The sequence below is a fragment of the Pelobates fuscus genome, chromosome 5 (assembly GCF_036172605.1).
Source record: "Pelobates fuscus isolate aPelFus1 chromosome 5, aPelFus1.pri, whole genome shotgun sequence".
Lineage (NCBI taxonomy): Eukaryota > Metazoa > Chordata > Amphibia > Anura > Pelobatidae > Pelobates > Pelobates fuscus.
This window is the reverse complement of record NC_086321.1, coordinates 238,884,519-238,909,778: the sequence shown is the minus strand read 5'-3', so window position 1 is coordinate 238,909,778 and position 25,260 is coordinate 238,884,519. Positions and strand designations below refer to the sequence as shown.

Genomic DNA, 25,260 nt, shown 5'->3' with positions numbered 1-25,260 from the left:
GTTACTTAATTCTGGTGCTTATGATACACAAAGAGCACACGATAGTTTCACCAATCCCTTCAGACAAGAAAAAAAAGGGGGGGAAAACAGATCCTTGTCTTTATATCAATGAGGTTGGAGTTCTTGTTAATAAAGGATCTTTTCCCATGATGCAGTCTGATAAGGATTGGCCTACATGTAGCCTAGCAAGCCACTGCTGATGGGTTTCTGATTAGGTGTCTTATCTCCCCATTGAGCTGCATCTGATGAAGGTTGCTGACAGCATAATGGCTGGGAAAACATCCGACAGTTCCATAAAATGGCAACTATGTTATGATATGTCAGCCAGGACATGGTGGATGGTAAGTTGGCAATGATAACATTGTTTTTTTTTATTCTTCCGTAAGTTCCCCCCTTTGAACTCCTCCTTCATTGTTGCGATGCACGTGTTTTAAAGTTCAGCGTCTGTGCAAAGTCCCAGGCTCAAGTTCAGAGACTCTGCAGTGCCTGTATCAGTGTGTTAGATAGGATTTCTCTCCTCTATTGTTGATGAGGTTTTGGCCTTCCTTTGAAAAAATACAGCAAAGACAGTCTCAGTTTTTTTTTTCCCAGGGAACAGAAAAATGCTAATTTTGTAGTGCGCGCCAAGATGAATGATGTGTGAGTACAGAAGTGCAAGTACTCACAAACGAAAAGAAAGCTGCTATGTCATCACACTGTTGGCTAATTGTTCTTGAGTTGGTCTTAAAACAGAGCAATCTGCCTTCTTTTTTTTCAGTTTTTCCGCGGAATAATTATTGTAAAAGTGTATTGTGTCACGTTGCAGCTTCCTAATCAGTATGCGATTGTCCTCTACGCTTGTCTTTAATTTGGAGTCCTCCTTCCTTACAGTGAATACACTAATTGGAGCAACCACCCATTAATATTCTGCCTGGCATAATTAAATTTAGTTAATGAGGCTATGCAAATTCCATCCTTTTTCGTCTCTTTGTTTGCTAGAGCGTCGCTTTTTGTTCATATTAATGCAGCTGTGATAGGGAGGGTGGATCTTCACCAATCTATATGTCATCGGTGGAGGAAAGCAACTCAGAAGTTTCCTTGCTGGGGACAGTAGGACCAGTCACAAGTGTCTGGAGAAAGAAAACCCTTTCTTTCTCTATCCAGTGCTACACAAGATTTTTTTTTTCTTCTTCAGATACTGATTTTCTTGTATACAGACAATAGCCCCTTGTATGCAACAACGATACCATGAATGGGGAACTTCTGACTGATATTTCATTATGAATATTAATTTAATTATTGCGCTTCTTTGTCTGTCAGTGTTTTCATTCTTTTCATTTCGTACTCGATTGCCTTTGCTTGTTTCTCTGGATAATTATTATCCTTGCTGCACAGAGTATCTTTTCACAATTAGTATAGTTCTGAAACAATAGACACTTTCTTAGGCTCTGGCAGGGATGGAAATCACCAATGGACAGTGAGATCTAGTGTCAAGACAGGCAGTAGTTCTCTCTCATTATGGGTGATGCCTTCCCACTCTACAACGGAGATGGATTTTGTTTGTCTTCAAATACTTTAGATTATTTTTTTATAAAGGTGGATGGCGGGGAAAACAAAACCTTCTGAAGCTGGCTGTGTAAATTATAGGGGAGTATTGATTTCATGTTTCTTTTCCTCTCTACCTAACGTGTGCTGTTCGTGAATAATCTTGTCTTCTTCCCGAATGCAGTAATTCACAAGCCCCAAATAGAAAACAATGTTAGTTACTTCTAACTTTGGAAAGTAATCAGACTTGCTGCACCTTACAGTCTGTACCTTTACTGTACTGAACTAATGAAAACTGACATGAAATACTGTAGGGGGCTATGTTTGGTGAGTCCACAAGGCTTTCTATTGATTTTATGCATTGCCTAACTATAGTATAACTGTCTTGATAGTGAATGCACGTTAATATTGTTCTATGTGTTTATTTTTGTGTTTACTTTAGACATTGCTGTGCATGTCTCATTTGTATTATTTTCTAAAGTGCTACCATAAATTAATCGTCTGTTGTAACGTGCTTCATTGGTAAGTGATATTTATTGTAAAAAGCCTCTGAACGTGCACTGTTATGATGATTATTATGATTGGAGTCATGTGCCTACTGTTTTATCTTGTTTGCATCTGTTGTGCCAAATATGTAAAATAAAGATGGCTGCTTCCATGTGTATGCGTAATACATCATTTTGGACCGAGTTGTGGTTGGCAGCAGATTATTATGACCATGTATAATGACCAAGAATTAATATGAATTATGTTATTTATAGTTTGCATGCTAAGCTTTGAATGAAAACTGATTAGTGAGCAAATTAGTTTTTATTCTTTTATAATGTAAAATTAAGCCTGATTTTCTGTTTCTAGTAATAGTTTATTGAGAAATGCAGTAATGTTTCCACTGAGATTTATTAGCTGTGTGTTAAAAAGCTTGAGTGCATTAGCTGTATTAGAATATACCCCCCTTACCCCTGAAAACAAAATGTTTTTAATTCACCTGTATTTCTAAAGATATTTCCTACCATTAACCTTACCTTGCAAGTATTTATCTTATAGGTATAACTCTTGATACATACAACAAACTCTAGAGCATATTACATGTGTGAGTTATATTAATTATTGGTACAAATACATTAAAATAATATCACTTTTACTGTCATAATCTTACATTGTTTCACAATAATCTGCTTCATCAAGCTCGACCTTAAAACCCAAATTGAAGTGATTTCCAATTTGCCACAAAAAGGGACAAAAATTCCTTCTTGACCCCATAATAGTAGCAATCAGATTTCTCCTTGCAACAGCCTGTGCACAAACATATTTATTGTGTCCTTGAATATTCTGTTTTTGCAAAAAACAACTATTATGTCTATTTTAAAATTATCTACAGAATCTGAAAATATTCTTGTGTGTGTGTATATATATATATATACACACACACACACACACACACACACACACGATTATGGCAGTAATGTAAACATATTCACACATATATAAGTGCATACAAGATATAATATAGGTAAGTGGGGGGATATATTAATTTTGTACACTGTATGCTTACTACATCTTTAGCCCATCCCTGTGACTATGCACGTTTATGGTTTAGGGCTGAAGCAATCAATCAGCAAGGGTCGATTTAATCAGCATATTTAACAACATACCTCCCAAGTGTCGTGTTGTAGGAGGGACAGTCCCTCTTTGAGACTCAAACCTCTGACCCGCTTTTCTAACCAAATGTCATTCTTTATTTGGGCAATCAGGTACTTTCAAAACTTTGTGTTTATCAATAGGATATGAAAAGCAGGAAAGAGAGGTTACAAAGGTGTATTCTCACCTGTAAAGTATACATTTGAATAAATAACCATAGCATTAATACAAGTTGAGGATTGACTTATTTTAATTGCATCTTATTTGTTCACTAATAAAGCAGCTTTGCGTCAAACATAGATGAAATTACCAAAAATCACCTATATTAAAAGTATACACTAAACTTCGATAGTTTAGTGAAAAATATGTAGTGCTGCAAATATGTTGTTTTTTTATTTTTTGTTTAATTTTTATTTTATTTATTTTTTAGAAATTTTAGAGTTTCTAATAGAAAAGAGTTTCTCCAATCTTCCAAATTTTCTTTCCTGTTTCTCTCCTGTTTCTCATGTAAAGCTGAAGAGTGTCAAGGGCCAAATCTAAATATACACTTGGACAACTTTATACATTCAAAATATCGACTTTACTTCGCGCCAATAAATCATTTCAATCAAACTGTCTATTTCCAATCTTACACTACATACATTTTGCATAACCTATACCTATTTCTAATGTATGTGTTTGTGACATAATGCAGCATTTGTTCCAAACACGTCTGAAAAGAATATCACTAAGATCTGCCAATCCACATAACTAGTTATTCTCTGGGGTTTAGCTAGGAATTGTGGAGAGTTGATAAAAGGGTTGCACGTGCACATTTTGGGCCAAAATATCCTATATCCTAATATCCTATCATGTACTGGATTCACTCTTAAACCCAGTTTTTAATTCAGCTTGGCTATTATGCTCTATAATTTGCAATGAATAAAAACTTACCGGGTTATGCACTAAACAATGAAGTGTTGTTAATTGAAAACCGAATTACAAATATAAAGCCAAAATAGATGCACTGTAAAAATTCCCCATTTCACCTGTTTGTCCAGTTCAGCTTTGACCAAAAAGTCTCAATTCCCTTAACAAATTATAGATAAGTATATATATATATATTATAATAAATAGAAAAGCTGACAGCCATTTCAATATTTTTACAAGTCTGGTACATTGTCATATTTCTCTAAGCCAACAGGGTATTGGAAATGTAAAACATAAAAAGATGTAACAGAAAGTTGCATCATATTTTCTACAACAATTTAGTAGAAAATTTTGGTTGGTCGCAAATTGCAAGAACAATTGGAAAATGTTGGCCGATATTTATTTCTATTACTACATACTTTAGTATAGACTTTAGATGAGATACTGTATATATGCATATTTTTTTATATAGGGTATGTATGCATACTATATAGTGGAATACAGTAGGTTTATGGGCTACTACACTACAGTGTATGTCTTGGTATTATTAGTATTATTGTTATTAGTGTTTACATAGCTATAACAATTATAGAAAGAGGATAGTTAAAGGTGAAGAAGGCCCTGCTCAAACAAGTTTACAATCTATGAGGATTTGAGGTAAAGTAGGTATTTTGACATTTACATGCAACTATTCTATACTACTACTATTGTAGTGTATATATAAAATATGAATGGATATGTGAATGGATGTAAGATTTATGAGGACACATAGCGTATATGGTTTCACGGTGCATACAGATTTCTAATGTACATATTTGTATAGTGTATTACTACATGCCTTAGATACAGTTTAACATACTGAGGTACAGTGCATGTGGATGTATAGCAGCGCCAAAGGGCTTGCATGTGTCATATGTACACCAACCAATTACTCTCCTCAAGGCCGGGCAAGTTAGAAATATATACAGAACAACATTCATTGGATAACATAACACTGCTTAACCAGAGACTACCTCTAAGTCTTTTATTTGAGCATAAATTAAAAACATGACAATATGTTAAAACCTACACGGAAATTTAGAAATAAATTATTGCACGATGGTGTAATATTGTTGACATAATCTACTGGTAGAAACAGTCACAAATGCATCCTTACAGATATTAAATAATTCAACATACCTTCCTAAATCTCCCTGGTATGTAAAATATTTATTTGATAAATGGCAACACTACTGTAACTTTTCTTTCATAAAAGGCACAATTGTTTCACTACAACAGGTTTTACAGGCAGAAAATTTAACGCTACGCATTATTGGTCATAGTCTAGGAAACCTTGATTACATTTATTTATTTTTGTGCTAAAAACTTAAAACCACACTTTAGAATTACATTTATAGAAAATACAAGTTGGAGTTAGGAAGTGGATATTAATTGATGGCACGTATTTGGTGAAAATGTCCACATGTGTAACCACTCTAAATAAATATACACTACATCACCACTAAATTGACTAATCAACCTGGGATTGTGTGGTAGGAATTAAGTAGTTTAGGATTATACAATTATCACAAGCAACGGGGATGAAATACATGATTACTTGGTTCTTCTTCAGATTGTTGTAAGTTTATTTTAATAATAATTTAAATATTATTAACCAGAAACAGACTGACCGCTTGGTAGATATAGAGTGATATAGACTGGTTCACAAAACCTTCTAATCCAGTGGTTTTCAAACCTGTCCTCAATTCATGTCCAGGGTTTAGGGATTACCCAGTTGTGTCTAAGGTATTTTTAGAAAGAAAAAAGAAAAACACCTGGTCACAACTGGGTAATCCCTTAATCCCAGACTGGTAGGCGTGCTTCGAGGACTGGTTTGGAAACCACTACTCTAATCTCTATGTTCCCACCCATCTCGCCCTGATTTTGCTGTTTTTATCTTTTTCTTTTGTAAACCTCTATGGTATAGGACATGTCCTCATCATGTGTTCATCATACTCAAATAAGATTATTTTCTGATATATTACTGATATCTATGTCAGCAATAAATACTCTGCTGGTACAATTGTGGAATATTCGACTAAGGTTAATCTTATTGCATAATACTTATTTTTCTACTAACTTGTAAATGTTTCAATAACCAGTAAAGCACTAAAAAAAGGCCTGTAATGGTAGAAAATCTGAGGAATATTCTAAAGATTGTTAATACATATACATGTCACTAATGACATTTCTGTGGAAGGAGGCTGTCAAGCTTTACCAACACGTTATTATTATTTATAAAATGCCAATAAATTCTGCAGCACTGTACAATAGGCGGATTAACAGACACGTAATTGCAACCAGACGAGCAGGATGCACAGTAACAGAGGGGTTGAGGGCCCTGCTCGATGAGCTTACATGCTAGAAGAAATGGGGTATAGGGACACAAAAGGTAAGGGGAGGGGTAGAAAAGTAAGTTGCTAAAAAATACGGACAGAGAATAGAAAGTCTTCGGCAGAACAAAAAGGCCTAGATGGGACATACTTGTGTATCAGGAAAGATTGGTAGGTTGGTGCAGAATTATATAAAGACTTGTGAGTAAGTACCAGAATCTTAAATTGAGCCTTATATCTTATGGGAAGCCAATGTGGGGAATGACAGAGGAGGGAGAGGTGGGAGATGTGGACGAATAGAAAGATGAGCCTCGCCGCTGCATTCATTATAGACTGTAATGGGGCTGTAAGTTGGGAGTACGTATGAAAATGGGTAAAAGAAGCTCCAACATTGTCACTTACAAAGTCTTCTTCAGCAGTTAACAGGCAGTGAATAAGCTAGTAAGGCATAAAGCAAGAATTTCCAAAGTGAAGTGTAGTTGTCCAGAATAGATATAGTACAAACATTTGTTCAGGCCTATATGATAAGGTCAATCTATAGTTATTTCTTTTTTTTTATCTTTAAAAAGATAGTCAATGGAATATTTTATTTATACATTTATTCAAAATAAATGTCTTAAAAAAATCTTTAATGTTATATTTAATATATATTTATTCAAAGACATGCAAATGAAAATTCAGGTGTTAGCAAACCTGGTATGAACAGCACTTGCTTGAATCGTGTAGAATTAAGATGCTAACAAAACAGCTACGAGGCCTTCAGGAAAAAGATACAAACTATTTAAAATTAGGTAAAAAGGAACATGGTTTAACATCATTAATACATGAAGACAAAGTTGGCTCACTAGGAAATTACAGATATCAGAATCTTTAGAGGATGGCCCATAGAGCCAAGTAAGCCATTTTTACCACAATCAAACAAAAAGAAACAATAAGTGTGAGTTAGAAACACATGTATCTGTCATCATTTTTTTGCCATCTTCTCCCCCCTTTGCTGATGGCTGGAGATGCTACTGAGAGGCTGAGCAACAGATCAGGTTTAGATATTGAGGTATTTAAAAAAAAAAAAAAAAAAAAAAAAAAAAAAGCTCAATTTTCTGGGTATAAAGCCTCAGACATGCTTAGTCTGCTGTAATTTGATGTCCGTTATTGCCTAATGTCAATTCTGTGCATATTTTATGTCTGTCATCAGCATGCACTGCACACTTCTGACAGACATAACTGCTTCTCCCTTTCAGGCAGAGCCTACAAGGGCAAGCTATTATCTCCCCTCTCTGCCACACTGAAAGTAGTCCTCCCCACCTTTCTATCCCTCCTGCTAATATATTTTTCCACTGCCTTCCCTCCTCCTGCTCTTTCCCCCTCCACTTGTTGACTCAGAGCTAGAACATGCGCTCTGAGCCCTTTAAAACCTCCAATTCAAGGCTCTATGAGAAGCCTTTGATTTGACATTGGTGAGGCTTCTCTTTGAGTTGTTTGGGGGAGACCTAAAGAATAATAAACAAACCTTTTAAGTATAGAGCGTATCCTGTGCCTACTCCTGTGATAAGGCTGGTCTGACCAGTGAAGATGAGTGGAGGTGTGTACTTGTGCAATTTGTTGGAGAGTAGTGGTGTATTTGCATGGTATGTATGAATGTTGGGATATAGTGGGTGCAGAGGGCACAGGGGCTGCAGTGGGTATAAGGGGCTGTAATGGGTGCAGGAGGCATGGGACTGTAGTGGGTGCATAGATAAAAGGGGCTGTAGTGCAGGGGAGTAAGGGATGCAGTAGGTGCATGAAGAAGGGGCTGTAGCGTGTTTGGCGGAAATAGGGGCCCCAGAGGGAGCATAAGTAATAAGGGTGTAGTGAGTGCAGAGAGTAATAGGGGGTGTAGTGGGCAGAGGGGTATAGTGGCTGTAGTGTGTGCAGGGGACAGCAGGGGCTGTGGTGGGCAATAGGGGCTGTATTAGGTTGCTGGGGTAATAGGGTATGTAGTGGGCATAGGGGTATAGGGGCTGTAGTGTGTGCGGTGGACAATAGAGGCTGTGGTGGGTGATAGGGGCTGTAGTGGGTGCAGGGGGTAATAGCGGCTGTAGTGGGTGCAAAGAGTAATAGGGGTTGTAATGGGAGCAGGGGATGTTTGGAGGCTGTAGTAGGTAATAGGGGCTGCATTGGGTGCAAGCGGTAATAGAGGCTGTAGTAACTTGAAGGGTATAGAGGTGGTAGTGGGTGCAGGGGTGTAGGAATTGTTGTAGGTGCAGGGGTGTAGGGATTGTTGTGGGTAAAGGGATGTAGGGGCTTTTGTGTGTGAAGGGATGTAGGGGCTGTAGTAGGTGCAGGGGGAAAGTAATAGGGGGCTAGTGAGTGCATATGGTAATAGGGGCTAGAGTAATAGGGGCAGGAGGTAGGGGATGTAGTAAGCAGAGAGGTATAGGGGATGTATTGTGTGCAGGAGGTTATTGGGGCTGTAGTTGGTGCAGGGTGAATAGGTTAGGGAGGGAATAATCCTTATCACTGGTGGTCCTTCGGTGGGATCTGTCTGTCTGTCTTTTATTATATATATATATATATATATATATATATATATATATATATATATATACACATATATATATAATTATAAAAGTCCACTTTTTTGCATATTATAAAGGTATATTATAAGGCATATTATAAAGGTATTTTGCATATTATAATGTATTTGCACATAAAAATGATTGAGACTTTGATAGGGTATTAAGTAAGCTTTAGTAAGCTCATTTAAAAAAGCATGTCGCCCCTGTGACATATGCTTCATCCATATGCATAATTATAAGTTAATTTGGTTGAAGTTAATTGACATGAAACTGCTGCTAATACATGTCTCTAGATACCATAAAAATAACTGGATGAGAAGAGCAATGAGGCATTTCAATATATTATCTTATTAACAGGCTATCCTGAGTTAAGAGCTCAGTCACTATTATTTGTATTATTATAATTGTGTATATTTACTAAGCAGTGAGTTGTGTGGAACTGTCAAATGAATAATAAAATTAACGCTAAAATATATGGTTTGGAAAAAAATATATATTAACTACATTTTGCAAGTTGCTTGTCAACTGACCACAACTCATGTAGTAGAGAGCGCCCTTTAATATTATCAAGATTTATTTTATTAAAAAAAAATACATTTTAAAACAACAAATGCTGCAGAGCTTAATAAATTCTTTCAGATATAAAATATCTGAAAAACACAGATCTAGGAAAAATGTTTTACAATGATTTGATATTTCTGGAAATGTGTGTTATTTTTTTATTTCCCTTTTATTACAGATTTTCTAAAAGGAAATTAAATAAAAACCTGAAGGCTTTAACTTCACTTTTTCTTGTTTTTCTTGGCCTTTCTACAGATAAAAAATGGTTTATTGATCTTTGCTGAGTCTGATATTAAACATCTCAGTAATTTGTTATGTGTGAATTTACAAGAGTTTGAGTGAAAGCAAATTAGTGCTTTAATTGATTTTTGTTACGTGATATCAGGGTTTAAAGAAATTTAATATAAAAAATCAATAAAAATCAATAAAGTGTCAGCTTTTGAAAGACCTTATATATAGAGAAGCTCTTATTTGGTCTGGCTCCCCATGAGGTTCATTGTCGATCAACACTGAACTAGACAGCGTCATACAAATTGCAATTAACTTGCTACTTGCATATTGTAATCAAACGCCTGGTTAAAGGTATCAGACCTTTCTTTTGGTGTCTGTGGCCTACATTTTTAACCGTAATAATGAGCTTTTTTCCGTGTGTTAGCTGTGAGGGATTAGCACACGCTACAGCGGTTTAACATACACAAGGCTGGGTAATAATTCATGCAGAAAATCATAATGAGCATCTTGCGGAGATTTGTCATAGAAAAGGAAAAAGAAGTTGAGATAGTACTTAATTGTAAAATGTCATATGTGCCATTGGGCTTTATTCTTAGGCTATCCAATCATGTCATTAATAAAAGATAATCCATAAATGATAGAGCTACGTGGCACTATTATATACTAATTAAAATATTAAAGTACCTGATATGCAGCTTTTAAAAAAGAATGCTTTTTATAAATGCAAAATAGATAGATTAGATAGATAACTATAATTTGATTTTAAAAAAATATTCTGATTCAAAAGGAACTGGAGTCTATTTTAAAGTTGTGTTCAGGTTGAATATATAAATATTGCAAATAATACAAATCAGCATAATACATTAACGGATGAGTCTGTGAAAAGATCATTTATAAATGGTCTTTAACCCCTTAAAGACACATGACATGTGTGACATGTCATGATTCCCTTTTATTCCAGAAGTTTGGTCCTTAAGGGGTTAAGTCCTATTTGGAAATGCTACATGTTTTCCATATTACAAAGATAGCTATATGTGGCATCACATAGTTAGGGAGACAACGTTTAGGAGAAAAATATCATAGTTTATCAATAAACTTTATATAACAGAAAGGTAACATCTACTTTTAATGATTACAAGCATGCAAAAAATGTTGTAATACTTATTTCAATAATGTCTGCAGGTTGCTTGCTAGTAAAATAGTTTTGGAGCAGCTCTAAAACAACTGCATCTTAATGTTGTGGGTTTCATATAGATGCTGCACGTATTCTCTGACAATCCTAAACATCAATGCAAAGCAACTGCTTGACTACTTTCTAAGGGCACGCAAAGGGAAGTAAAGACAAACCAGACAGATTTGTGCTTTAACCCCTTAAGGACCAAACGTCTGGAATAAAAGGGAATCATGACATGTCACACATGTCATGTGTCCTTAAGGGGTTAAAGGAGGAAGTAAAATTCTTACTTTGAATGTGTGTTATACGTTTTAGACTGCTCTAAGTTGTTGAAATGACTGATTGATTATTCACTGATGGACGGTGCAGATTTATAGCCGAGCAATCTTTACAATAACCTATGCAATAAGCATAGTGTGATTCTTAGTGCATCTCTTCCAGTAAGAATTTGTACATTTGATTTGTTATTGCTTAGTTAACTCCTCAGGACCGGTGACATTTCAGAAATGTCACTACAATAAGTGATTTGCCTCTCCCTGGTCTTATATAGATAATATAAATGAGGCTGATTAGAAAAATATTTTGTTTTTTAAGATACGATAAAGAAAATTTGATCCACAATGTAATGCATTATTAATACAATATTTTCCATTAATACTGTTTGTCTTGTTCACATTTGTGAGCGTATATATGCATCATAGTCACAGATCACTTCAGCTTTTTCCCAGACTGCAGAGATGTGTGCTAGCAGTTTAAATGGGTGGCCTAATTGTATTTTATTTTTGCACCCAGATTGGTATCATAGCTCCTTTATAACAGCCTGTGTGGTACAATTAGCAGTGGTGTTTATCTTCCATCAAGAATAAAAATAGTAATTAAAAGAAACACTACACTCATTATACCTTTAGCTATGGTTAGAAGAGGAAGCTGCTGGCCAAATCACCGGTTGTGGTAAAGCCACACACAGTAAAGCCACTCTTGCCTGTAATCCTGGATCTAATCATTTGTTAATTAGCCAGCCATAGCAATAAAGCCTTATTTACTCTGAATTATATGCTGTTTTGTCAAACAATAGCATGACCAATATATAATATTTTAGAAACCCAAATGGAAACATGGAGTCTTATTCACTAAACAGTGTATTGTGATGAATTGACAAAACATGACAATATACAATATCCTTAGCATTTATAACAATGTTCTTATTATACTGAGACATTAGATTAAAAAAATCATATTCCAATATATAATTTATTTCGCATGAAGATATAGTTTTTGGTTGGAGCTATCTTCTAACACCTTGATAGAACCGTGAACTGTTTTTAAAGTGGGCTTTAATATAAATGAGATTGGCACAGATAATATTGAATCACTCTTGTCCCTCTGTTTTTCAATCTAAATATGTGTGTATATATATATATATATATATAGAGAGAGAGAGAGAGAGAGAGAGAGAGAGAGAGAGAGAGAGAGAGAGAGAGGTAGGCGAGAGATGCTCTGTAAATTATTATTCTCTTGTATGAATATAGTATGCATTATAAACATAGCACAGATAGAGGATCTTTTATTTACCCTAATAAAAAACATTTAACAGATTTCATTCAATTGTGTGCTCACCATTAAAGTCTCCTTAGTAAATAAACTATTAAGTATTAATAGGTATGGATATATACTTTATTTTATTCCTGATGCTATCTCGATAATGTACAATGTGGCCCCAATAAGTTGAAATATCAGGTGAAGTACTGGTTATATTGGATCAGTGTCTTTCGAATTGTAAAGGATTGGTAAGACTCTAAAGACACCATTATATAAAAAAACAAATAAAGTGCAGTAGTGAAAAAGTGCTAATAATGTGCAGCAAATTACACACATTATAGTGTCACTCCAAAAAACACAGAAAAACATACAGTGAATAAAAAATAGTGAATGTATAATATACAGAAAATTGAAAAGCCAGTAAAGTATTATGTTTACTAAAAAGCAAAACTAAAAGCTGACGCAGACTTTTAAGGCTTGATACAGGTATTCCACTGTTTAAATCCAATTTTTCCAGCTTGATATTAAGACATTAATAAAATGTAAGAACAAATATTTTTTTCCACAAAGTGATAAAATCTTCCAGAGAGCAATAAAAAAAATCACATAAAATAATCGCAGTAATGTGTTTCAACCCCTCATGGGTCTTTATCAAAGTGCACATAGTTCTTCATTTATTTTAATTATGACGGACGCCATCTTTATTGTGGTCCTGATCTAGTGGACATCAGTAATGAGTTCATTTTCAGAGGTTTCTTATTAAACATACAATATATAAAACAATCCAAAGAGTGTCTTTTCAGTTAATATGAAAGGATAATCTGGCTTAGAATACTACAAACAAGAGGGCTTACATAGGAAAAAATATAACACGTTTTTTTTTTTTCCCATTACTAATAAACAATATACTGAAAAATACACATATAATTAAAATCCTAATACATAAACTCTAAAATGTCCTCTCAACTAATTTAATAATAATACGAAAAAAGTAAAATAAGTAAAAAAAAAAAAAAAAATTAACATATGTACACAATTAGCAAATACTTTTTAAAAAGTTAATAAAAAGATGTTATATCAAACTCTATATTTAAACCATTTGGTATCATAGTATTAAGATCGAAAATCCATCTAATTTCATTTCTGTCTAAATTTTCTAGACATGTGCATTAGTTATAGGACGAATATGATTTTGTCAGAATTTTCTGACTTTTTCTTATTTGTTTGCTATAACATGAATGAAAGTCCTACATACAAATTATATATGAAACGAAAGGGCAAATGCCGAACGCATTACCTTTTCGTTTCAGTTCTTTCGTTTAATAGACTCCGTGCTGCAGGAGAATTATATCAGAGTTTTGTTCCGATCGGAATTTCATTCGAATCAATGAAACTCCGATCCAATCCGTGCCGCGAGTAGATAGCTCCCTAATTCCCATGGTATTAGGGAGCTATATACTAAAAGGCTGAAATACCTAAATAGGTCTTTCCGCCAAATTTACTAATACTAAGTAAAGATTTTTTCATATCAGTAATAAATCTGCCCCTACTCGCTATACCGCAAGTAGGGGCATGTATACTAAACAGTGAGCAGCCACCCACTACTTTAATAAAGTGCCCCTTAGTGGGGCACCTATAAAGATAATTGACAGGGGGACAAAGTGTTACCCCCGAGCCCCCACTCGTGCACCAAGAGTGGGAGCCAGTGAACTAAATGGGGCACTTAGTGTCCCCCCCGGTCCCCACCCATGGGCGTCAGGTGGGGGCCCAAGTGACAATGGGAAGGGTGACCTATTATCCCCCCACTCAGCCCCCACCCTGGGTCACCCCTAGTAGTCACCAAGTCCCTAGTCACCCCTTCAAATTTAAGCCTACCTACCCCCTTCACGCTAAAAATAGTGAGGGCTTTAACAGCGCTGCCGTGGATCCCGGGAGGGACAAAGGTGACCCTTCCGAAGGGCCACCTTACTATTATTGCTACCTTGACCATATGGAGAAAAATAGCCCCTCAGAGAGACCTGTCACTGTCAGTGTCTCCCATGTACCCTATCGCAAGGAATCCGCTATTCAGGCCAGCTGACTTGCCATGATACCTGGCCTCACTGGGCTTACCACGGCAGTGCCCACTAAAAGATATATGCTTGGGGGGAAGAGTTACACCTCTAGCGGACCTTCCGGCACCTAGACCCTCTGGCTTTTTATTTTAACGTCTAAGAATGTTTATTTAAAAAACACACAAAGGTTTAAAACCAAGTACCAATTAAATACACTAAATGCTAGTTTTTATATGTTATGACACATTTGATTCTTATATTTCAGATCAGTAATTTAATAATAGATTAAGTATATTTTAATGCAAGTTGGAGTTTTCCATGGGGTGGGGGGGGGGGGGAATGGGGATAGGGATGAGCAATCGAGTGACAAACACATTGACCCCCATTAATAATTTATTTCCACAAACCAATCCTACATTGTATTTGAGTCAGTGTTGGTGGGGAGATTTAGGACTGTAGTGCAATTAATACAAGCCTGTAATATTAGTGGATGAAAGAGCCCACCCCTCTTTGGCACCATGGTGATCTTTGGCCTTTTCAACCCAACTTTTTCCAACCACATCATTCAACATCTGGAAATGGGGGTGAATGAACAGTGAAAAGTCTGTCATAGAATTGAATAAAGTCCGACAATCCTCTTGAAATAAAGTGACGCTGTGTAGAACCTTAACCAGTCATTTTGCCAAGTGAACTTTTGGCTGGATTCGGAAGTAGATTGTGGGGATTGTTTAACATGCTGTAGTCACAATTAATAAGTGTTATACCTGGTAACGATATTTTGTAATATAACCTTTCAGTCTGGTAGGCAAAAGTAATTAGTTAACTTTAGCTGTATTTTTATTAACAGTCATTCTGCAGAGATGTTGCAAGGATGCACCAAGTCACAGGTGTACTGTCCTATTTGGAAGAGTTTCCGATTCAAGCTTCTTATTCTTTGACAGCAGAACACAATACTGAATAAGATTAACAACACTATTAAACTGCTTCAGCCTGGACCTCACACAGAGGACAGAGTCCAACACAATCTGACAGACACATGAACTCCTAACACACGCCTTGCACACACATTGCAACAGCTCACACACACATTGCACCCCTCACATACACAGTGCACCCCTCGCATACACAATGCATCCCTCAAAAACACTACACAACTCTGGTTACTCTACACACACACACACACACACATACTGGATCATCTCCTATACACACTCTGGGTCCTCCACACGCACACACTAGAATACCTACACACGCCCGGATTTTTAGTTAGCCACAAGGCTAACAAAACATTTGCCTGGGCATTTGGCGGCGGCTTTTTTTGCCGCCTACTGAAAATTGCTGCCCAAGGCAAATGCCTTGTTTGCCTCGCAGCTAATACGTCCCTGTGTGGGGGTGCAGTGTGTGTTTTGAGGGCTGCAGTGTATGTGTATGTGAGGGGAGCAGTGTGTGTGTTGGGAGGTATTGTGTGTGCGAGGGGGAGCAGATTAAGAAATATATATATATACATTTATTTTAATTATGACGGACGCCATCTTTATTGTGGTCCTGATCTAGTGGACATCAGTAATGAGTTCATTTTCAGAGGTTTCTTATTAAACATACAATATATAAAACAATCCAAAGAGTGTCTTTTCAGTTAATATGAAAGGATAATCTGGCTTAGAATACTACAAACAAGAGGGCTTACATAGGAAAAAATATAACACGTTTTTTTTTTTTCCCATTACTAATAAACAATATACTGAAAAATACACATATAATTAAAATCCTAATACATAAACTCTAAAATGTCCTCTCAACTAATTTAATAATAATACGAAAAAAGTAAAATAAGTAAAAAAAAAAAAAAAATTAACATATGTACACAATTAGCAAATACTTTTTAAAAAGTTAATAAAAAGATGTTATATCAAACTCTATATTTAAACCATTTGGTATCATAGTATTAAGATCGAAAATCCATCTAATTTCATTTCTGTCTAAATTTTCTAGACATGTGCATTAGTTATAGGACGAATATGATTTTGTCAGAATTTTCTGACTTTTTCTTATTTGTTTGCTATAACATGAATGAAAGTCCTACATACAAATTATATATGAAACGAAAGGGCAAATGCCGAACGCATTACCTTTTCATTTCAGTTCTTTCGTTTAATAGACTCCGTGCTGCAGGAGAATTATATCAGAGTTTTGTTCCGATCGGAATTTCATTCGAATCAATGAAACTCCGATCCAATCCGTGCCGCGAGTAGATAGCTCCCTAATTCCCATGGTATTAGGGAGCTATATACTAAAAGGCTGAAATACCTAAATAGGTCTTTCCGCCAAATTTACTAATACTAAGTAAAGATTTTTTCATATCAGTAATAAATCTGCCCCTACTCGCTATACCGCAAGTAGGGGCATGTATACTAAACAGTGAGCAGCCACCCACTACTTTAATAAAGTGCCCCTTAGTGGGGCACCTATAAAGATAATTGACAGGGGGACAAAGTGTTACCCCCGAGCCCCCACTCGTGCACCAAGAGTGGGAGCCAGTGAACTAAATGGGGCACTTAGTGTCCCCCCCGGTCCCCACCCATGGGCGTCAGGTGGGGGCCCAAGTGACAATGGGAAGGGTGACCTATTATCCCCCCACTCAGCCCCCACCCTGGGTCACCCCTAGTAGTCACCAAGTCCCTAGTCACCCCTTCAAATTTAAGCCTACCTACCCCCTTCACGCTAAAAATAGTGAGGGCTTTAACAGCGCTGCCGTGGATCCCGGGAGGGACAAAGGTGACCCTTCCGAAGGGCCACCTTACTATTATTGCTACCTTGACCATATGGAGAAAAATAGCCCCTCAGAGAGACCTGTCACTGTCAGTGTCTCCCATGTACCCTATCGCAAGGAATCCGCTATTCAGGCCAGCTGACTTGCCATGATACCTGGCCTCACTGGGCTTACCACGGCAGTGCCCACTAAAAGATATATGCTTGGGGGGAAGAGTTACACCTCTAGCGGACCTTCCGGCACCTAGACCCTCTGGCTTTTTATTTTAACGTCTAAGAATGTTTATTTAAAAAACACACAAAGGTTTAAAACCAAGTACCAATTAAATACACTAAATGCTAGTTTTTATATGTTATGACACATTTGATTCTTATATTTCAGATCAGTAATTTAATAATAGATTAAGTATATTTTAATGCAAGTTGGAGTTTTCCATGGGGTGGGGGGGGGGGGGGAATGGGGATAGGGATGAGCAATCGAGTGACAAACACATTGACCCCCATTAATAATTTATTTCCACAAACCAATCCTACATTGTATTTGAGTCAGTGTTGGTGGGGAGATTTAGGACTGTAGTGCAATTAATACAAGCCTGTAATATTAGTGGATGAAAGAGCCCACCCCTCTTTGGCACCATGGTGATCTTTGGCCTTTTCAACCCAACTTTTTCCAACCACATCATTCAACATCTGGAAATGGGGGTGAATGAACAGTGAAAAGTCTGTCATAGAATTGAATAAAGTCCGACAATCCTCTTGAAATAAAGTGACGCTGTGTAGAACCTTAACCAGTCATTTTGCCAAGTGAACTTTTGGCTGGATTCGGAAGTAGATTGTGGGGATTGTTTAACATGCTGTAGTCACAATTAATAAGTGTTATACCTGGTAACGATATTTTGTAATATAACCTTTCAGTCTGGTAGGCAAAAGTAATTAGTTAACTTTAGCTGTATTTTTATTAACAGTCATTCTGCAGAGATGTTGCAAGGATGCACCAAGTCACAGGTGTACTGTCCTATTTGGAAGAGTTTCCGATTCAAGCTTCTTATTCTTTGACAGCAGAACACAATACTGAATAAGATTAACAACACTATTAAACTGCTTCAGCCTGGACCTCACACAGAGGACAGAGTCCAACACAATCTGACAGACACATGAACTCCTAACACACGCCTTGCACACACATTGCAACAGCTCACACACACATTGCACCCCTCACATACACAGTGCACCCCTCGCATACACAATGCATCCCTCAAAAACACTACACAACTCTGGTTACTCTACACACACACACACACACACATACTGGATCATCTCCTATACACACTCTGGGTCCTCCACACGCACACACTAGAATACCTACACACGCCCGGATTTTTAGTTAGCCACAAGGCTAACAAAACATTTGCCTGGGCATTTGGCGGCGGCTTTTTTTGCCGCCTACTGAAAATTGCTGCCCAAGGCAAATGCCTTGTTTGCCTCGCAGCTAATACGTCCCTGTGTGGGGGTGCAGTGTGTGTTTTGAGGGCTGCAGTGTATGTGTATGTGAGGGGAGCAGTGTGTGTGTTGGGAGGTATTGTGTGTGCGAGGGGGAGCAGATTAAGAAATATATATATATATATATATATTTATTTTTTTTTTTTTATTAAGCCCTTAAGGACACATGACATGTGTGACATGTCATGGTTTCCTTTTATTCCAGAAGTTTGGTCCTTAGGGGGTGAAATAAATATACTTTATATCTCCCCCTACCTTCTTACCTTTGCCATGAGGGCGGACATTGCTTAGAAATCCTGGTGGTCCAAGTGGTGAGTGAACTTTTGGCTGCAGCTCCTGGGTCTAGAGATCACTCTCGTGAGATTGGAGAATTGCCATGTTCACCAGAGGAAGAACCCGGTGGAGCTGCAGGCTAGAGTTCCTGAACCCTCTCACCTCTCCGGATTTCAGTGCCCCAGGCCGGTAAAGGAGATCTTTGATCTCCCCACTGACCCCTCATTGCACACAGCAGGGTCGGATTTTGAATAGTGCTGGCTCTGCATTGACCGACAGGAGAAATCCTCTGATCTCCCCAGTCGGCCTCAGCCCATGGCCATCGAGGCCCACTGGCATTTGTCCGGTGTGCCCAATGGCCAGTTTGGGCCTACCTACAAACCAAACTTTACTATCAAGAGTGCCTCCAAGAAGGTCAGATTGAGGATCCGTGATGCTCCTTTGTTGGAAGTGACGTGACGCTGGATTGTGTTACGTATTGATGAAAATATCCGATGACAAAGTTGACAAAGAACGTATAGCTTGACTAAAGTTCCACCTTTTGTCAACGTGTGTCAACTAGCAGGTTACACATAAGGATACATTGTCCCTACTTCTCCTTATGCATAACTTTGCAAATAGGCAACAGCTTGATCCCGCCCCATCTCACCTTATCATATGACTCTCCCCTTGTGTTGTGCCATCCCTAACTTATATTTTCAACTGATCTCTTTCTTCGGGTATTGTCCCGAGTACATGGTATTGTCATACCCATCCTAAAAAAGCCACCTCTTAACCCACCTTCACTTTCCAACTATCATCCCACATTCCTTCTCCCTTTCTCCTCAAAGATTCTGAAACAACTTGTCTTTACTTTTCTAGGTTGCTTTCTCAATGCCAACTCTCTCCTCAACTCACTTCAATCTGGTTTCCACCCACTACACTCTGCTGAGGCCGCTCTGATTAAAGTAACTAATGACCTAATTGAGGCTAAATCCAAAGGACACTACTGTGTACTAATTTATCTCTGCTGCCTCTGACACTGTTGACCATGTCCTCCTTCTTTAACTCTTTAATCCCCTCACCCTGTTTTGGTTTGTCTGTTTTTGGTCTCCTTTTGTTTCCTTTTTATACTGCCTCACTTGGCAAACGTATTAATTCCTTTGGATGCCGCTGCCAGCCGTATTCCAAGAACACCTATATATATCTCTACTTTCCTGATCTCTCCCCTGCTGTCCTAGAACTATTCATCGGTTGCCTCTCTTCCATTTCTGATTGGATGTCCTCCTATTTTATAAAATGCAATATCTTTAAACTGAGCTTCTTTTTTTTCCCTCCTCATAATACTAACCCTCCTCTTTCGCTCTCCCTGCAAGTTTACTGTAACATATCAGCCATCTTTAAAGGCTGGTTGTCTTGGTGTTATCTTATCTGATTTTGGCCTCACCTTTATGCCTCGCGTCCAGTCTGTTGCCACATCCTGCCAATTCCACCTTAAAAACACTGCACACATCCATCCCTTTCTTACTCAAGATGCTGCTAAGGAGCCTGTGCATGCTCTAGTAATTTCTCATATTGATTACTGTCTCTCCAATTTAGTCTGCATAATATGTTAGTGCTATATGGATGCCAATGATATTTAATAATAAAATATAAAGAAAAAATTGACAGAGCCGCTTTAAGATTTTAATTTTTTTTTATTAATCTCACTCATGCAAATGGTTAAGAAAAAAATCTCTCTCTGCCAAACACCAGTAGAACCAGAAAACATTTAGAAAAAGCAACTCTAGTCAGTGTGCAAAACTGTTCTTTAAAACATTATATATAACATAAATATATGAAAGGGTTACTTTAGCTAAAAAATGGTGGTTTAATAAAGCAATGTCTTTGCTGGCATGGTCCTCTCTTAAAAAAACCCCCAAAAAACAGAAACGTACCTTAGATTAGATGCCGAGACCAGGTTTTCCCCAGGAATGACTGAGAGCAGGATTTGGATGGCATGTGGGTAAGGAGGGCCATGCCACCATTGATCACCAAGTTCTTTTTCTAATATTGAAAACAGTGGAAATAAGCCAGTCATGCGGTATCATTGAGGAGCTGCATAAATGTAGTTGGTCAAGTACATACCTGTTAGAAGTCTGTTTCAGAGGTAATGTTTGTGATTCACACAGGAATAGAATAAATCTGCCAATTTTGTTTTAGTGGTGATAGTATGTAGTAATTCCACACTGAATTCCTAATTTCTGTGGTTCAATAAGTAGAATAGTGTTATAGGGCCATGCGTAATCTAATCATATAGGATAGTCAATTGGTCTTCCTTCATTACTACTGCTGATTAAAGTTGTGAATTTGAAAGTGTTTTACGGTGTTGATGAGAGTTACAAGAACCAAATAAAAGAATGCTATATTCTGATTGCATTTGGAACTAAAATGTTCTTCTTACTGGACAAACCAATGAACAGTGATAAATGCTGTATTGTGGAGGTAAATAATGCATTAGGGATTTTGAGATAGGTGTAATGTAGTTCTTTTCTATTAACTTGAACATTTGCTTAATGTTTTGCCAGAAATCCTTCTAAATTCTGTGGCATCTATGTAACTTTTGAGGTTTATTTCTGCTATGTGAATTGTACTTACATTTAAATGATACATGCATTTTACTAACAGAAAAAATCATTGTATGTTTTCCAACATGTGTCTGTACTCCATATATCAGATGATCATGGTGATTGCTCTACTTTTAGATCTTTGATCCACAATTGGTCTTTACATACACATAATCTCAGCAGTCAGAGAGTAGGTTATGTGTGCCCACTATAGGTTTATAATCTAAAGGATAACAGCTATAATGTACAAACAGGTGATGTTTACTGGATGGATTGTAGCAACCTAGAGACTTGGTGCATGGTTGTTTCATGATTTTAAGACCACATCAGAATAAACTTTAAGTTAAATAAGGTCATTGTTGGAAATCACAAAAGTGTCCCTTTATGCTGTGACTGTTAAACTGCGCTGTGTGTTCGTGCCCTGTCTGATGCTTTAATGGTTAAGAAGGGAATGCCAAGTCCAGGTCTCGGTAGGATGCTTCATTAACTAAAGTGAAATGTGATCTGGCATCAATGAAAGGCTGGTAAACTTCAAAGCTTAGACTATGCCTTATGCTTTACTTCTCACTCTTAGACTGCTTGGGTGAATATTTAAAAATACAAGATAGCAAACCTCCACTGAAGTCTTCAGTACCTCTTAAAGTCACACATGATAATGCAGTGTTTTTAGATAGTGAAGGAACATAGAGATGTGGTCATGTACATTCCGATAATAATATTGTCATCCTACAAAAAGTGCTTATTTTCTTTCTGTGGCCTCTTTTTACACACAGCAAATTTGCACATAAATATGTGATAGATAGATAGATAGATAGATAGATAGATAGATAGATAGAGTGAGGTAGATAGATAGATAGATAGATAGATAGATAGATAGACAGACAGACAGATAGATAGATGATAGATAGATAGATAGATAGATAGATAGATAGATAGATAGATAGATAGATATTGAGATAGATAGATAGATAGATAGATAGAGTGAGATAGATAGATAGATAGATAGATAGATAGATAGATAGAGTGAGGTAGATAGATAGAGGTAGATAGATAGAGTGAGATAGATAGATAGATAGATAGATAGATAGATAGACAGACAGACAGATAGATAGATGATAGATAGATAGATAGATGGATAGATAGATAGATAGATATTGAGATAGATAGATAGATAGATAGATAGATAGATAGAGTGAGGTAGATAGATAGATAGATAGATAGATAGAGTGAGGTAGATAGATAGAGGTAGATAGATAGAGTGAGATAGATAGATAGATAGATAGATAGATAGATAGACAGACAGACAGATAGATAGATGATAGATAGATAGATAGATAGATAGATAGATAGATAGATAGATAGATATTGAGATAGATAGATAGATAGAGTGAGATAGATAGATAGATAGATAGATAGACAGACATATAGATAGATAGATAGATATTGAGATAGATAGATAGATAGATCGATAGAGTGAGATAGATAGATAGATAGATAGAGCGTGGTAGATAGATAGATAGATAGATAGATAGATAGATAGAGAGAGAGAGTGAGGTAGATAGATAGAGGTAGATAGATAGAGTGAGATAGATAGATAGATAGATAGATAGATAGATAGATAGACAGACAGACAGATAGATAGATGATAGATAGATAGATAGATAGATAGATAGATATTGAGATAGATAGATAGATAGATAGATAGATAGAGTGAGATAGATAGATAGATAGATAGATAGACAGACATATAGATAGATAGATAGATAGATAGATAGATAGATAGAGTGAGGTAGATAGATAGATAGATAGATAGATAGATAGATAGATAGATAGATAGATAGAGTGAGGAAGATAGATAGAGGTAGATAGATAGAGTGAGATAGATAGATAGATAGATAGACAGACAGACAGATAGATAGATGATAGATAGATAGATAGATATTGAGATAGATAGATAGATAGATAGATAGATAGAGTGAGATAGATAGATAGATAGATAGATAGACAGACATATAGATAGATAGATAGATAGATAGATAGATAGATAGATAGATAGATATTGAGATAGATAGATAGATCGATAGAGTGAGATAGATAGATAGATAGATAGATAGATAGATAGAGCGTGGTAGATAGATAGATAGATAGATAGAGAGAGTGTGGTAGATAGATAGATAGATAGATAGATAGATAGATAGATAGATAGATAGATAGATAGAGGCATATACTTTTAATTGTAACAATCAATAGAAGCAGAGAGGCATTCATTTTTTTAGACTGAAATCCTGATGATAATGTTGCATTACTTCATTATATATTCTCACCACTTATTTTATATATGTTACTTTCTAATATTAGAATCTACAGTAGAATTAGGGTGAATAAGCTGATGAATTAGTTATGAACAATAAATAGACCATTGGATATATACGTTGCAAGCAGACATAAAAGTCACACATGATAATGCAGTGTTTTTAGATAGTGAAGGAACATAGAGATGTGGTCATGTACATTCCGATAATAATATTGTCATCCTACAAAAAGTGCTTATTTTCTTTCTGTGGCCTCTTTTTACACACAGCAAATTTGCACATAAATATGTGATAGATAGATAGATAGATAGATAGATAGAGTGAGGTAGATAGATAGATAGATAGATAGATAGATAGATAGATAGACAGACAGACAGATAGATAGATGATAGATAGATAGATAGATAGATAGATAGATAGATAGATAGATAGATAGATAGATAGATAGATAGACAGACAGACAGATAGATAGATGATAGATAGATAGATAGATAGATAGATAGATAGATATTGAGATAGATAGATAGATAGATAGAGTGAGATAGATAGATAGAGGTAGATAGATAGAGTGAGATAGATAGATAGATAGATAGATAGATAGATAGATAGATAGACAGACAGACAGATAGATAGATGATAGATAGATAGATAGATAGATAGATAGATAGATAGATAGATATTGAGATAGATAGATAGATAGATAGATAGAGTGAGGTAGATAGATAGATAGATAGATAGATAGAGTGAGGTAGATAGATAGAGGTAGATAGATAGAGTGAGATAGATAGATAGATAGATAGATAGATAGATAGATAGATAGATAGACAGACAGATAGATGATAGATAGATAGATAGATAGATAGATAGATAGATAGATAGATAGATAGATAGATAGATAGATATTGAGATAGATAGATAGATAGAGTGAGATAGATAGATAGATAGATAGATAGACAGACATATAGATAGATAGATAGATAGATATTGAGATAGATAGATAGATAGATCGATAGAGTGAGATAGATAGATAGATAGATAGATAGATAGATAGAGCGTGGTAGATAGATAGATAGATAGATAGATAGAGAGAGAGAGTGAGGTAGATAGATAGAGGTAGATAGATAGAGTGAGATAGATAGATAGATAGATAGATAGACAGACAGACAGATAGATAGATGATAGATAGATAGATAGATAGATAGATAGATAGATAGATATTGAGATAGATAGATAGATAGATAGATAGAGTGAGATAGATAGATAG

General features: G+C 36.3%; 1 protein-coding gene across 3 annotated transcripts in view; it reads left to right on the top strand.

The window, feature by feature from the left end:
* Positions 1-230: 230 nt before the first annotated feature.
* The window catches only part of NFIB (nuclear factor I B), a 414,175-nt gene continuing 389,145 nt past the window's right edge, over positions 231-25,260 (top strand). For 2 of the 3 annotated variants that reach the window (XM_063455150.1, XM_063455157.1), the window contains exon 1: positions 231-341. In XM_063455150.1, the coding sequence (XP_063311220.1) occupies positions 246-341 (96 nt within the window). In that variant the 5' untranslated portion in view covers positions 231-245. The remainder of the gene's footprint in view (positions 342-25,260) is intronic. The other variant, XM_063455155.1, reaches the window with a different exon arrangement.